Source organism: Stigmatopora argus, chromosome 10, assembly GCF_051989625.1.
Source record: "Stigmatopora argus isolate UIUO_Sarg chromosome 10, RoL_Sarg_1.0, whole genome shotgun sequence".
Taxonomy (NCBI): domain Eukaryota; kingdom Metazoa; phylum Chordata; class Actinopteri; order Syngnathiformes; family Syngnathidae; genus Stigmatopora; species Stigmatopora argus.
The window spans coordinates 9,640,001-9,653,387 of NC_135396.1; the positions used below are offsets into that span (position 1 = coordinate 9,640,001).

The 13,387-nt window shown below is 38.5% G+C and overlaps 3 protein-coding genes and 1 long non-coding RNA gene across 16 annotated transcripts in view; 3 read left to right on the top strand and 1 right to left on the bottom strand.

Moving 5' to 3' along the window:
• The window catches only part of LOC144083959 (caspase a-like), a 3,473-nt gene extending 2,249 nt beyond the window's left edge, over positions 1-1,224 (top strand). Inside the window, exons 4-7 of one of the 2 annotated variants that reach the window (XR_013303671.1) lie at positions 1-36; positions 101-200; positions 440-549; positions 769-1,224. The exon at positions 1-36 is cut by the window's left edge and continues 211 nt beyond it. Coding sequence is in view for 1 of the 2 variants with exons in the window: in XM_077612173.1 (XP_077468299.1) it covers positions 1-36; positions 101-301; positions 440-549; positions 769-897 (476 nt within the window). In the remaining variant the exon portion in view is untranslated. Of the gene's footprint in view, positions 37-100; positions 302-439; positions 550-768 lie in introns of both variants that reach the window. The other variant, XM_077612173.1, reaches the window with a different exon arrangement.
• LOC144083963 (caspase recruitment domain-containing protein 18-like) overlaps positions 1-13,387 on the top strand; it is a 39,374-nt gene that overhangs the window by 6,199 nt on the left and 19,788 nt on the right. The window lies entirely within an intron of this gene.
• Positions 2,325-4,848, top strand: LOC144083847 (uncharacterized). Its single transcript, XR_013303644.1, has 4 exons — positions 2,325-2,413; positions 3,605-3,678; positions 3,753-3,893; positions 4,761-4,848. It is a non-coding gene; the product is annotated as an uncharacterized LOC144083847 (long non-coding RNA).
• Positions 4,975-13,387, bottom strand: part of stx1a (syntaxin 1A (brain)) — a 35,390-nt gene continuing 26,977 nt past the window's right edge. For 3 of the 12 annotated variants that reach the window (XM_077612182.1, XM_077612189.1, XM_077612184.1), the window contains 2 exons: positions 12,045-12,126; positions 11,780-11,890 (listed from right to left, as the gene is read on the bottom strand). In XM_077612182.1, coding sequence (XP_077468308.1) covers positions 11,814-11,890; positions 12,045-12,126 — 159 coding nt within the window. In that variant the 3' untranslated portion in view covers positions 11,780-11,813. Of the gene's footprint in view, positions 5,129-5,193; positions 5,268-5,446; positions 5,469-6,585; positions 6,672-6,854; positions 7,012-8,513; positions 10,533-10,794; positions 12,127-13,387 lie in introns of those variants that run through there. The other 9 variants (XM_077612181.1, XM_077612187.1, XM_077612177.1 and 6 more) reach the window with 8 other exon arrangements.

Genomic DNA, 13,387 nt, shown 5'->3' on the forward strand with positions numbered 1-13,387 from the left:
AACCCAAGATCATCATCATCCAGGCCTGTCAAGGAAGTGAGCAATGAACACATTGGAGGTACGATTTTCACGCTCACCTGACTCGATGCGTCTTGTTCAGAGAACGACGGAAAGGTGAAGATCAGGGACAACGCTGACGGGGTGAAGATCAGGGACAACGCTGACGGGGTGAAGACCGATAGCTGCCATTCGGCGGCTAGGTCCGCGCCTGCCGCCGACGCCGACGCCGACGGAGGGGCGGGTAGTTTAAAATGGGTGCACGAAGAGAAAGATTTCCTGTCACTTCTCTCTTGCACCCCTGGTCAGTGCATCTATTAGCTTTACTCTGAAAAGGCCAAGATTTCAAAAGCTTGTGTACAAAATATACCTGAAATGAAGTATGAAAAACATTTTGTACCTGCAAAACTATTTTTTTTTTAATCTTGTCCCTCCCTTGCAGATACGGTCGCTCACAGAGACGTGACGAAGGGCGCGTATTTCATTCAGTACATCGTTGATGCGCTGAACACCTTTGCATGCAAAGACCATATTAATGAGATTTACAGGAAGGTAAGGCAATTGATTTATCCCCTTACGTACCCATTTTTCCAGGGCAACATTTTTTTTTCCAATCCAATTGTAATGGCTGTTGAATATTAGCTTTCTTTTTTTTTAAAGAGGTTTTTTTAAGTAGAGGTGCCACAGTACTTTTCATTCATGTCATGAAGTACTATTGGTGTTTTCATGTTTTGACACTTGTCTTTTTTGTTGTTGTTTTCAATCACGCAGGTCATGAGGCGTTTTGAAAAACAGTCATTTGCCCAGAGCATGCAGATGGCAACTATAGCAAGAGACACCATGACAAAGGACTTCTACCTGTTTCCCGGCGTGTTTCCCGTCCAGTCTCCCGGCATTTGAATTCTGACCACTTCAGAGCAGCACAGTACTGTGATATTTTGGAAGTTCTTAATCACAATTGCTGCCATTGACGGCAATACATGTCAAAACAATTTAAATCCGTAGGGCTCAAAAGGAAACTCATTCTAATAGTCTTGAACAGCTTATCAGTAGAGTTAAATACGTTTTTTTAATACAGCATATCTTATCTTTGTTGTTCTGGGGCCTTTGCGACTGTACTGTGTAACTTAACTATGCCTTTCCTATATCTGCATTCTCACCCTCTTGCTACTGTCACAATGAAATTTCCCGAATACGGGATGAATAAAGTTATCCAATCCAATCATATGTATACTCCCCATAACCAGCATTTTACTATTAAAAAAACCATTTGCATTTTTATAAATGGCTTATTATAGTGGACCAATACACTTTCCATCAATATTAACAGGAAAACATTGTTTTTGATTTACGGGCGTCAACTGTAAATCATTCCTGAACATTTACCAGTGGGAGTGGAAAATAAGTTACTTTTACACTTCACTTGTACTATTTATTAACAAAAAACAACTGGAGCCACGCAGATTAATTGTGTTGCTTTATCAGACAACACACGCATTTAACATTACAGGTACCAAACTAAACAAAGCCAAACAAAAGCCCAACAAAATAATTTCGCCTTCACCGCAGTTGTGGAACGAAGATTAACCTGTATTTACATACTTTGCGAGCAAGTAATTGTCCTGTAAACAAGTCCCAGCACATTCAGTGCAGGTTCAGGTTGTCACAGGGAAAAAATAAAAATAAAAAATAAAATCAGGGTCCCATACTTGAAATTTCACACAATTCGACATATGCCTAACAAACTCAAAGGAAACTGGAGTTTTCAAAGGTTACACTTTTGTGGAACTAGACAGGATGTGTGTATTTCTCAATCCATCCTGTCCGACACACCCACCCTGTCCGACACACACATAAAATCATTTTTGCAAGGAAAAAAGCCTTACTATACATGGTCATTTTTGCAAGAAAAAGCCTTACTATACATGGTCATTTTTGCAAGAAAAAGCCTTACTCTACATGGTCATTTTTACAACCAAAAAAGCCTTACTATACATGGTCATTTTTGCAAGAAAAAAGCCTCACTATACATGGTCATCATAAATATTCATGGACAAAATATAATAAACATCACTCTGTGTTTCAGATACTATTTTAGACCAACAGAGAAGGACTTGCAGGCCCTGATGGTCCACCACTGAGTTATTGTATACAATACAATGAAGCATTCTTTGCGTGTCAAATTTTAAACTTTTAATGGAGTCAGATGGCTTGGAATAATGGTGAATTGATGTAAAATACTACTACAAAACTCACGACTATTCTACGTCATCTTCAAAACATAGACAATGAGTTGGAAGTAGTTGGGCGTGGTTACGCCTATTGTAGACGCAGCCGAGTTGATTAAGCGCATGCGCAGTAATCCTTTCTTTTGGAAGCCCTTCGCCACGCTGACGGTCGACGATCAGCTTACGAGGTAAGGAATAGAGCAATTCACTGGTTTAAATGCGTTTTTATCAAGCTATCGGGAGATTTTTCAGCAATCAATTGAGCCCAAAACGCCACCAAATATCTTAGTTTAATGCCAGGTTTAGCACATCGTCGACAATTTAAGTTTGCGGTACTTTTCCTCACCGGCTGTGTGCCGTATGTTACTAGTTAGCATTAGCGTTAGCGTCACGATTTGACTTAAAAAGTATGTTGTCCGTTTTCTCTCCATTATTGAGTCGTGTGGCAAGACTTTAAATTTAATCAAACAACGCCGAGTCATCATTCGACAGTTTGCTGTCAGTCTGTATATTTAATCGCCGTATACAAAACAATTAAGCCAACTTTCTCCTAGCTCACTGATGTCAAAGCGGCGGCCCGGGAGCCAAATCTGGCCCGCCGCGTCATTTCGTGCGGCCCGAGAAAGTAAATCATGAGTGCCAACTTTCTGTTAGGATCAAATTCAAATGAAGATTATACATGTATTATATTTCCTCATTTTCCCCTTTTTAAATCAATAATTGTAATTTTTTAATCCATTTTTTTCCTTTTTGTGTTTTTAGTTCCAAAAGCATTTAGTAAAATCTAAAAATATTTTTAAAAAAAATCTGTTTTCCACTCTAATATTGAACATATTCCCAAAAATATTTTGTTTCCTTTTGAAATGAAAAACAAATTATTATAAGATATTTTCCCTCATGAAAAAAAAGCTAAAACAATTTTTTTTTTAGATCTATAAAAACTGAATATTTAGGGATTTTGATAGTTATTTTTAATCCAATTTAAATATCAAAATATTATTTCAAAAATGGTCCGGCCCACGTGAAATCGAGTTGACGTTATTGCGACCCGCGAACCAACCAGAGTTTGACACCCTTGTCCTAGCTGTTAACGTCAGTCTGTATATTTAATCGCCTTGTCTGGAAAAGGAAAAATAGCACTTTGCACTCGCTAACTAATTTTCATTCTTTATCTTGATCGTTTATTAAATTTCTTGTAAGATTTCTCTATCCCGTAATTGTTTGGCAACCCCCAAATACCTTGGTTAAATCAAGTTTTCCTTGTTTAGCATCAAGATAAAACTACTTCCCCCAAAAAACAACTAAGCCTATCTGTTGAAACTCTAGGCTCTATATATGCTAACTTATGCTTTTTTTGTGTGCAAATTTTCCCTGTTTAGCACCAAGATGCAGCTCTTCTAGCATGCCTAGAGCACTATTGAGGTTATAGAAGAGGAGACTGGGCCAGATGAAGGTAAAACTACACCCCCCAAAAGTTGAATCTCCATTCTATAATTCTAACTTTTGCTATTTTTTTGCATGCAACAGGCCTGAGAGATCTTCCTTGCAAGTTGCCCACTTGAATCATATGGTGTCTCTGTACTTCTCCAAATTAAATAAAAGCCTAAATCATCATGGTGATGTTTCACTGGCGATTCATTTCCACAGCTCTTTGACTAAATCTTTAAGGTAAGAAGGATCTCAGTTAATGTTAGAGCAGGAATTCTAAGTATTTATTCCCATTTTTTTTTTCTAATTTTATTTTCTGTGTTTATTCCCCCATCTTTTTTCACCCCTAATTTTTCCAAGTATTTTCCCATTTTTTTCTAAGTTTATTCCCCCAGCCTTTTTTCCTAATTTTATTTTCTGTTTATTCCTTAATTTTCTTTCTTCTAATTTTATTTTCTGTGTTTATTCCCCCACCTTTTTTTTCCTAATTTTTCCAAGTGTTTTCCCATATTTTTCTGAGTTTATTCCCCCAGCTTTTTTCCCTAATTTTATTTTCTGTGTTTATTCCCCCAACTTTTTTTCTCTTCTAATTTTATTTTCTAAGTGTTTATTCCCCCAGCTTTTTTCCCAATTTTATTTTCTAAGTGTTTATTCAATTTTTTAATTTTCTTTCTTCTAATTTTATTTTTTAAGTGTTTATTACCCCAGTTTTTGTTCTAATTTTATTTTCTAAGTGTTTATTCCCCCAGCTTTTTTTCCCAATTTTATTTTCTAAGTGTTTATTCAATTTTTTTAATTTTCTTTCTTCTAATTTTATTTTCTAAGTGTTTATTACCCCGGTTTTTTTTCTAATTTTATTTTCTAAGTGTTTATTCCCCCAGCTTTTTTTCCCAATTTTATTTTCTAAGTGTTTATTCCATTTTTTAATTTTCTTTCTTCTAATTTTATTTTCTGTGTTAATTCTATTCTTTAATTTTCTCTTATTTTTAAGTGTTTATTCCCAGTTTTTTTTCTAATTTTATTTTCTAAGTGTATTTTACAAAAACTAATTGTAAGTGTAAAATTGTTTTGTGAACCTTTAACTAAAACATCTTGTCTTGTCTACAGGTGGAGAAAAGACTGGCTACACCAATCAACACTTCAAAATATATTAAAGTTGAAATGTTTCCCTGTAAATAAATTTTTTAAACTTTGATTGTTACTTGCATCTTTTGTTAAAGACAAACGCATGTATACATTAAGAAACTTTTATTTTGAAAAACTTTGGAGAATTGACAAAGAAACTCCCCTTGGCACCAGGTGGAAATCTGGAAAAAAGGGGGGTCAATACAAAGTAAAACACCATTCACAAGGTCTTAGCTTTTATTTTGAAAAACTCCACTGATAGGTTTTCGCGTAACCACCAGCACCGCGAAAAGGGGGGTGCCTGAGCCTATCTGTACATAGGCAGGAAACCTTGTCCCCCTTGTGGCATTCTGGAAAATAAAAAAAAAGGGGTCAATACACAAAGTTAAATAAAAAACCATTCGCAAGGTCTTACCTTTTATTTTGAAAAAGTTTGGAGATAGGTTCTGGCGTAACCCCCAGCACCGAGAAATGAGGGGGTGCGTCAGCCTATCTGTACATAGGCAGGAAACCTTGTCCCCCTTGTGGCATTCTGGAAAATAAAAAAAAAAGGGGTCAATACACAAAGTTTAGTAAAAAACCATTCGCAAGGTCTTACCTTTTATTTTGAAAAAACACAGATGTTCTCACGTAACACCCAGCACCGAGAAATGAGGGGGTGCGTCAGCCTATTTCAACATGGGTGGAACTCTGGAAAACAAAAAGGGGTCAAGGCACAATAGATTAAGTTACATAAAAAAGAAATACAGACTAGGGCCTAATTAAGTCAAATTTAACTAAAAAACCTCCTACATTTAGCTTTTTTCTATAAAACATCAAAAGGGTACCCATTATTTAGACACTCCTGATGGTCTAGTTTTCTTTTTGTCTGCTGCAGAGAGACTAAAAAATGATCTGAGTCTTTAAAGGCCCCTATTCAGTCTATTTTTCATGGTTTCCTCCACAAACAAATAATCAAGATCTTGATATGGTGGGGAAATATAGAAACCACACTGGACAGGGGCCCACAAGGTACAAATTACATGAAAATAATAAAATAAATCCTACATCTGCCTTGAGTTTGTCAATTATTTCAAATCCATTCATTCTTAAAAAAATTAATATCCAAAAAGCTTCCGTTTTTCTCTTCTTATGCCAAGGAAAAAATGTTTAAGTCAAAAATGACACCTGCACTATTGTTGAATAAATGTCTCATTTAGGTTTTGTCAAAACCACATTTAAAACTAAAAATGAAACAGTCAAAGCCCTGAGGTCTTTAAGAAAGTTAACAGGGTAAAAGTATATAATCTATTTGATTGCACAGTTCCACTACATGGCAGAATTTTTTGTACCAATTACCAATTTCGTCATATGCAGTTATCTGGTTATGACGACAATTAGGCTTTTGTCGAGTCAATGATGACAAAGCCTATGTTCGATTATTATTTGTAAGTTCAGAAAGATGTGAAACTCAAGAGGGAGCTACTCCTACACTTGCCACTATAGTAGTTTTTTTTAAAAATTAAATTCAATAGGGATGACCCTACTTTACAGTTTTTCATTTATTGCAGCCATGTCTGGTCTACATTAACCGCGATAATCGAGGGATTACCGTTTATTCCTTACACATCCACTAATGGCATTTGTGTGGGTGACTTATCCACAGTTTTTTTCTATTAAAAAACGCCAAGCTAGTTAGTGTTTTCATTCAAAAGTTGAATGTATCATGATGAAAAACGAGCCAATTGCGCAAAGCCTTGAATACTGAACGCTGACGTTTAAATATTACACGGATAGAGAAAATCGGAACCATTTAAAAACGACTCACTTTGTTATGGCGTCGATAAGATGCCCCTTTCTGGTCGTTTTGGCCACATTCTTGAGGTTTCCCAGCAGTCTGTGCTCGTTGAGGGACTGAAACACACAATGGAATGATTTCTTTTTAAACAAAGAGCGATCGGTAACGCAATGCAGCCAATTTGTTTGCAAACATTTTGCTGTCTGCACACACATGGGGCTACATCACGTCAACGAATCATGCTCTTATCACTCTTAAAACGAGAACTGGGGCTTCGAAATCCCCAAATGACAACGTACCGAATGTGCTGCATCGTCCTGTGAGGAAGTTTGTCCGGCATTCTTCGGCAAATCGTCACTTTTGAGCTGCTCTGCAGTGCACACCCGTCTTGCTTCCTGGTTCATCAGCCATTTTGGAGTTTGACGTCGGCAATTTGAACTGTGACCTCGGCCACGCCTATTCAAAATAGACACACAAAATATAAATTGTTTTCATAATAACGTGCGTTAGTCAGTGTGTGTGTGGGGGGGGTGGCTGTAAATGCTTTTTGGTTGGACTTTAATACTTAAAAAAATACATTGTTTTCATAATAACATGCATTAGTCAGTGGGTGGGGCGGGGCTGTAAATACGTGTTGATTGCGCATTCATACTTTAAAAAAACACATTGTTTTCATCATAACGTGCATTAGTTAGTGGGGGGAGCTGTAAATATTTTTTGGTTGGGCTTTAATCCTTTAAAATACAGTATTGCACATTATAAACATTGTGATGACATGCACTTTAGTTTGTTTTTTACTTAAAAATTGTGGACAATTCGTGGTGTGGAGGTTCGTTCATCTGACTGCCATATGGGCAGCTGGGGTTCGAATCCCGGTCGGGAAACATTTTCCCTTAGTTGTTTCTATATATTTGTAGTCCCAGACCAGGGGTAGGGAACCTATGGCTTGGGAGCCACATATGGCTCTTTTGATGGGTGCATATGGCTCTCGGCTAACCTGTGAGGTAAACTATGGAAACTGCTGGTGAGAAAGCGCAGGAATAGGAGAGTTATGTTGGTATTATGGCATTGACACAACCTCCAGCGCCTAATAATCTTTTTTTTTTTCATTACACTCTTCTGCATGGATATTCTCATTGATTAGCAACAACGTTACAATGTTGTCAAAAGAATTCAGAGACTTTTTGTACTTTAAAAGTGGTGAAGTGACTAAAAAAGGCACATATTTCCATGTATGTTGACTGAAATTCGGAGCATGGCTCTCAAGGATTAACATTTAAAAAATATGAATTGTTTCTGTCTCTTTCCATCAAAAAGGTTCCCGACCCCTGTTCTAGACCTTCCAATAAAAACAAAGTAAAATGTGGCAAATTCGTGGCGTGGAGGTTTGTTCACCTGACTACCATGTGGGCAGCTGGGGTTCGAATCCCAGTCGGGAAACTTTTTCCCTTAGTTGTTTCTATATATTTGTAGTCAAGACCTTCCAATAATAACAAAGTAAAGTATGGCCCATTTGTGGCATAGAGGTTCACTCACCTGACTGCCATGTGGGAAGCTGGGGTTCGAATCCCGGTCGGGAAACATTTTCCTTTAGTTGTTTCTGTATATTTGTAGTCAAGACCGTCCAATAATAACAAAGTAAAGTGTGGCCAATTCGTGGCATAGAGGTTCACTCACTTGACTGTCATGTGGGAAGCTGGGGTTCGAATCCCGGTCGGGAAACATTTTCCTTTAGTTGTTTCTGTATATTTGTAGTCAAGACCGTCCAATAATGACAAAGTAAAGTGTGGCCACTTCATGGCGTAGAGGTTCGTTCACCTGACTGCCATGTGGGCAACTGGGGTTCGAATCCCGCTCTCGTTTGACTGATCACTACACTGTGTAGTTCAGTAAATGGGTAATCCTTTTTTCATTAAAATAAAGACTTAGTCATTTTTTTCAGCAAAACATTTGGGGGGGGTCGTTGCGGTGTTCCTGTTCGACACACAGAAAAATCTAAAAGTTCACACCCACTCGTGTCTTGGTCATTCCTAGAAGCGACTGTCAGAGAAAGACGCAAACGTTTTCTCTTTTTCAAACAATCTTTACTTGGAAAAACAAAACCATTTCATGACTATACAACACAAAGGCAGCAGGTTGAATAGGCAACATGGTAGCGCTGTTGCTTGTTTTCCCCTTAGTTTTTTGCAGGGCTACTTTCAATTCATGCTGACATCTTCAAGGGAGAACAAACATAATGGACATTTAAAGCTCAAAAGTTATCAAAAGAAGAAAAAAAAAAAGGAGCCATTCAACAATTACACATCCTAACTTGGGCAGTGTCTGATTTTTTTTGCAACTTACTGGCAGTGTTAAAGCAAGCTTATGAAACTGTCATTTTTTTTCATCCCTTGAACGTGGAGACTAGTCAGCAACACGTGTTCTATTCCGCACACCCTTATATGGAGCAAAAGGGGCTTGGGCTCATGATAAAAATAAAATAAAAAATAAAAGTCAGCAAGTCAAGCAGAAGGACATTTTCAATTCTGAGATCTTGTTCCAAACCACTTAAGTTTTACACCTAACTTAGCCATGCAGGAGTTTTATTTTGTGGCAATCTTTTTAACGGAGGTAGAGGACTCTGACAAAGTAGTATTAGGGCAACAGATTCAATTATTATGATATATTATTATTATTATTATTATTATAAAGTAACCTCCCCGGAAAACAGGGGTATACTTTTGACCGAAATGTCATACAAGTAAAAAAATAAAAATAAATCACTGCCATCTTGGATAGATGTGCTGTGGTAGTATGGAAAATAAAGGCATTACTATATTAAAACACCCATATGTAATTTTTTTTTGACAATATCAAAATTAGCCATTCATTCATTTTTCAAGCCGCTAATCCTCACAGGGCTTACAGAGGTGCTGGAGCCTATCCAAGCTAATTATGGGCACACCCTGAATCAGTAGCGAGCCGATCACACCCATGTTTTACCAACTAACACAGCACATACTGGTAGATCAAAGTATGCAGTGGGTGCAGGTTTTCATTCCAACTCAACAATAGGATACCTTTTGCAGGTGTAATCGGTTAATTAAAGTCAGGTGCTACTTATTCTAGAAGACACCTGATTGGTTAAAATGTCGGCACTGGATCGGTTGGAACAAATACCAGGACCCACTGCGGTCCTCGGCGGAATCGGTTTGACACCCCTGCAGTTTATAGAGTTAAATTCATCTCATTTTCTGAACCGCTTGATCCTCATTAGGGTCGCGGTGGGTGCTGGAGCCAATCCCAGCTGTCTCCGGGCCAGAGGCGGGGGACAACACCCTGAATTGCAGGCCAGCCAATCGCAGAGGGTTAAATTATTTATCGCCATTAAAAAAAATGAATTGCTGTTGAATTTTGAAAATATCAACATTTAATGGGGAAAATTATGCTTTTCTATCAAACTGTGATACTATAAGTACAAATACCTATATTATTGCAAGCTTGTTTTTTTTTTTCCTTTTTCTTGTAGATCCAATACTACTTTGTCGCCATTGGATAGAAAGTGAATAAGGTTTGGGTCAGCAAACGTGGCTTCGGGGGGAAAAAAACAACCAAAAACAACAGCCCATTATGTCACCCTCACATTAAACAAACACCTCCGAACATTGTCATACTTGGAATGTATAAATAGAGCGATACATTAGGCTTTTTAGTAACTTTTTCCAGACAACAATTCACTTTGAGGGGAAACATCATATCGTTGACAACACTCAAACATTTGTTGCAGCACCTCACATTTTTACAAAATCCCAAACGCATCCTCGAGCACGTCACCCTCATGTCGGATGTATACAGGAAGTGACACGCCGTATGACAGAAACATTGCGTAATACCTTTGCATTCATGGTATAAATGTGTGTTTAGGCCAGCGTGCCCCCCACGGCCGACGCGATGATGATTCCCAGAACCACACAGCAAATAATAATCATAATTTTCTTCTATTAGTGAGCAACGAGGGCGAGAAGATTGCGTGAGTCATCCGGGGCAGCAGAGAGCAGAAGAAAACATGTTAGAAAGTTTTGGATTTGACCAACATGCACGGCACAATTCATGCAAAGTCAATTTTTTTCCTCATAATAAGTTCGCCATGCAAGTTAATCAATTATAGGAGACATCATGCATTCTGTAATATGAGAATATTAAGAGGTATGTCAAAATGCAACAAAAAAAAAAGATTCCAATTTTAAGATCATCAAGAAATGTGGCGCTAAGTTTGGCAGCTTTTTATGGATGATTCTGAGACCCCATTAATTGTTTTTTTTTGCGTTGCTAAGGGGAAAAAAAACATGCAAAAGCTTTGCAGCAATTGTGTGCATGTGAGAATCACGCAGCAGGAAATTTTGCCGTCATCTTTGTTAGAATAACATTAAAGACAGGTTTCTATTAGGGGTGTCAAACTCAGTTTGGCTGGTGGCCCACTTTCATGCCAACTCGATCTCACGTGGGCCAGACCAGCTTGGTTTACGAGCAGCATTCGGTCCAAAGTCCATTTACGGCAAAATGAACCTCTTTACGATCGTCTAAGTGGGCTGGGCAAGGTTGAGGTCGCGTCCTAAGTGAGGCCGACTGCCAGACAAATTATGAGGATGATCAAACAAGCAGCGACGCAACCTCCTATCAGGATCATCTTCTGCGAAGATGAAGGAGGAACGTCAAGAATGTTTGAAGATCAGACACACAAGGAGTTATTCCACAACTGTCCTTATCAACTTCATTTGAATTTGAAGAAATTATGACTTTTGGTTTTGGTGTGCATCCCTAACATTTCCAATGGCGCCATCTAGCCACCTCTAGATAAAAATTCATGTTCATGGCTTTCATTAGTCCTCAAAGAGGGACCCCTAATTGAAAAGTTGTCTACTTTCAAGAGAAAAACGAGCTAGGGTTATAAATAAAGGCCAATTGTTAATTGAATATCCATAAATAAATAGGCAAGAAATACTATTATAATACAAAATGAATGACAAATGTAAACATGTATGGAAATATGCTTGCATTTCTTTCATTTTGGCACTACTGAGCCTACTTAGCGTCCAGGGATGTATGGATACCAAATGCTGCTTTTCGTCTGCATGGCAACTCCACAAACACAACTCACGAGCTCCACATGCAAGGCAACATGCTCACGTGACAACAACACATGCCACATGCTCGTCGTCGTGACCTCCGACCCCTCGTCACTCACCCTCCGCGCTTTACTCTGGTATTTAACAGCCTTCTTAGTGTCTGAAACGGCCCTCTCCACATAGTCTACCGAGTGTTCCACATTGTATTCTATGCGGTCTATCATCTCTCCCTGGCAGAGGCCGGAATAGGGGGAAGGAGAATGGGGGTGGGGGGGGGTGACGTGAAAGAGAAAGAAAGGGGCAGGGGAGAGACAGAAGGAAAAGTTAGTTGCAGGGTTTAGGGAGTGTTTCTCACCCGCCTGTTGGTCTTTTTAAACTTCTTGCATTTGGGGATGATGTCTTTTGCTTGCTCCACGTAGTCCTGCGCTTCCCATACGATGCGCTCAATGTTGTTCACCAGATCGCCCTGCACAACACATTTGAAATAATCCTCAAACTAAATACAAATACCGTAAGACCTCGCCACTCCATTGATTGGATCCGCCAAATATATGAAAAGTTTATAGTGTCAGAACAATAATAGATATTATTCAGATATATATATAGACCCGTGTATTGTATTTTCCGCACTATGGGGAGCTACTAAAAGACGTTCGTTTTCTCAAAGAAATGACCTTTAGCACAGCTCTATCTATTGGATCTACAACACGACAACAACAATTACTACCACTCACACTACTGCTACTACTACTACTATTACCACTATCCCAGTGGCTCTTAACCTGGGTTCAATCGAACCCTAGGGGTTCGGTGAGTTGGTCTCAGGGGTTCGGTGGAGCCTCTGCCGCTGAGGTCAAGACACATCGACTCATCAGGTCTAGTCAGGATAACATGCCCTACTTGACCATCACTGGCTGCAGATGATCACATGACATTGCTTGGCCAATCAGGGCTGCGAGAAATTTATATATCCTGAATTAGAAAAAAAAAATCATATTTTATTAAAAAAACACCCCATATTTTATTAAAAAAACACCCCATATTTTATTAGAAAAAAATATTATTTCATTTTACAAAAGTAGGGTTCAGTTCGGTAGCTCCAACAAGGTTAAGAACCACTGCACTATCCCCACCAATACTACTACTACAACCACCACTATCACCACCATTATTACTACTACTACCATCCCCACCACCACTACTACTACTACTCTTACTACAGCTTCATCGAGTGGAAGTATAACCCAACCGCTACCCCCACTACCACTACAAGTTCCACTAATACCACTACTTCCACTAACACTAGCACTACTACCACTACTATTACTACCAGCACCACTACTACTGTTGCTGCTGCTGCTGCTGCTACCACTATCCTCACCACTACTACTACTAACACAGGTTCATCTATAGTGGATGTATAACACTACAACTACTGCTACTGCTACTACTACAACTACAACTACTAACACAGGTTCATCTATAGTGGATGTATAACACTACAACTACTGCTACTGCTACTACTACAACTACAACTACTAACACAGGTTCATCTATAGTGGATGTATAACACTACAACTACTGCTACTGCTACTACTACAACTACAACTACTGCTACTACTACAACTACTGCTACAACTACTTCTACAACTACTACAACTACTACAACTACTACAACAACTACTGCTACTACTACAACTACTACAACAACTACTGCTACTACTACA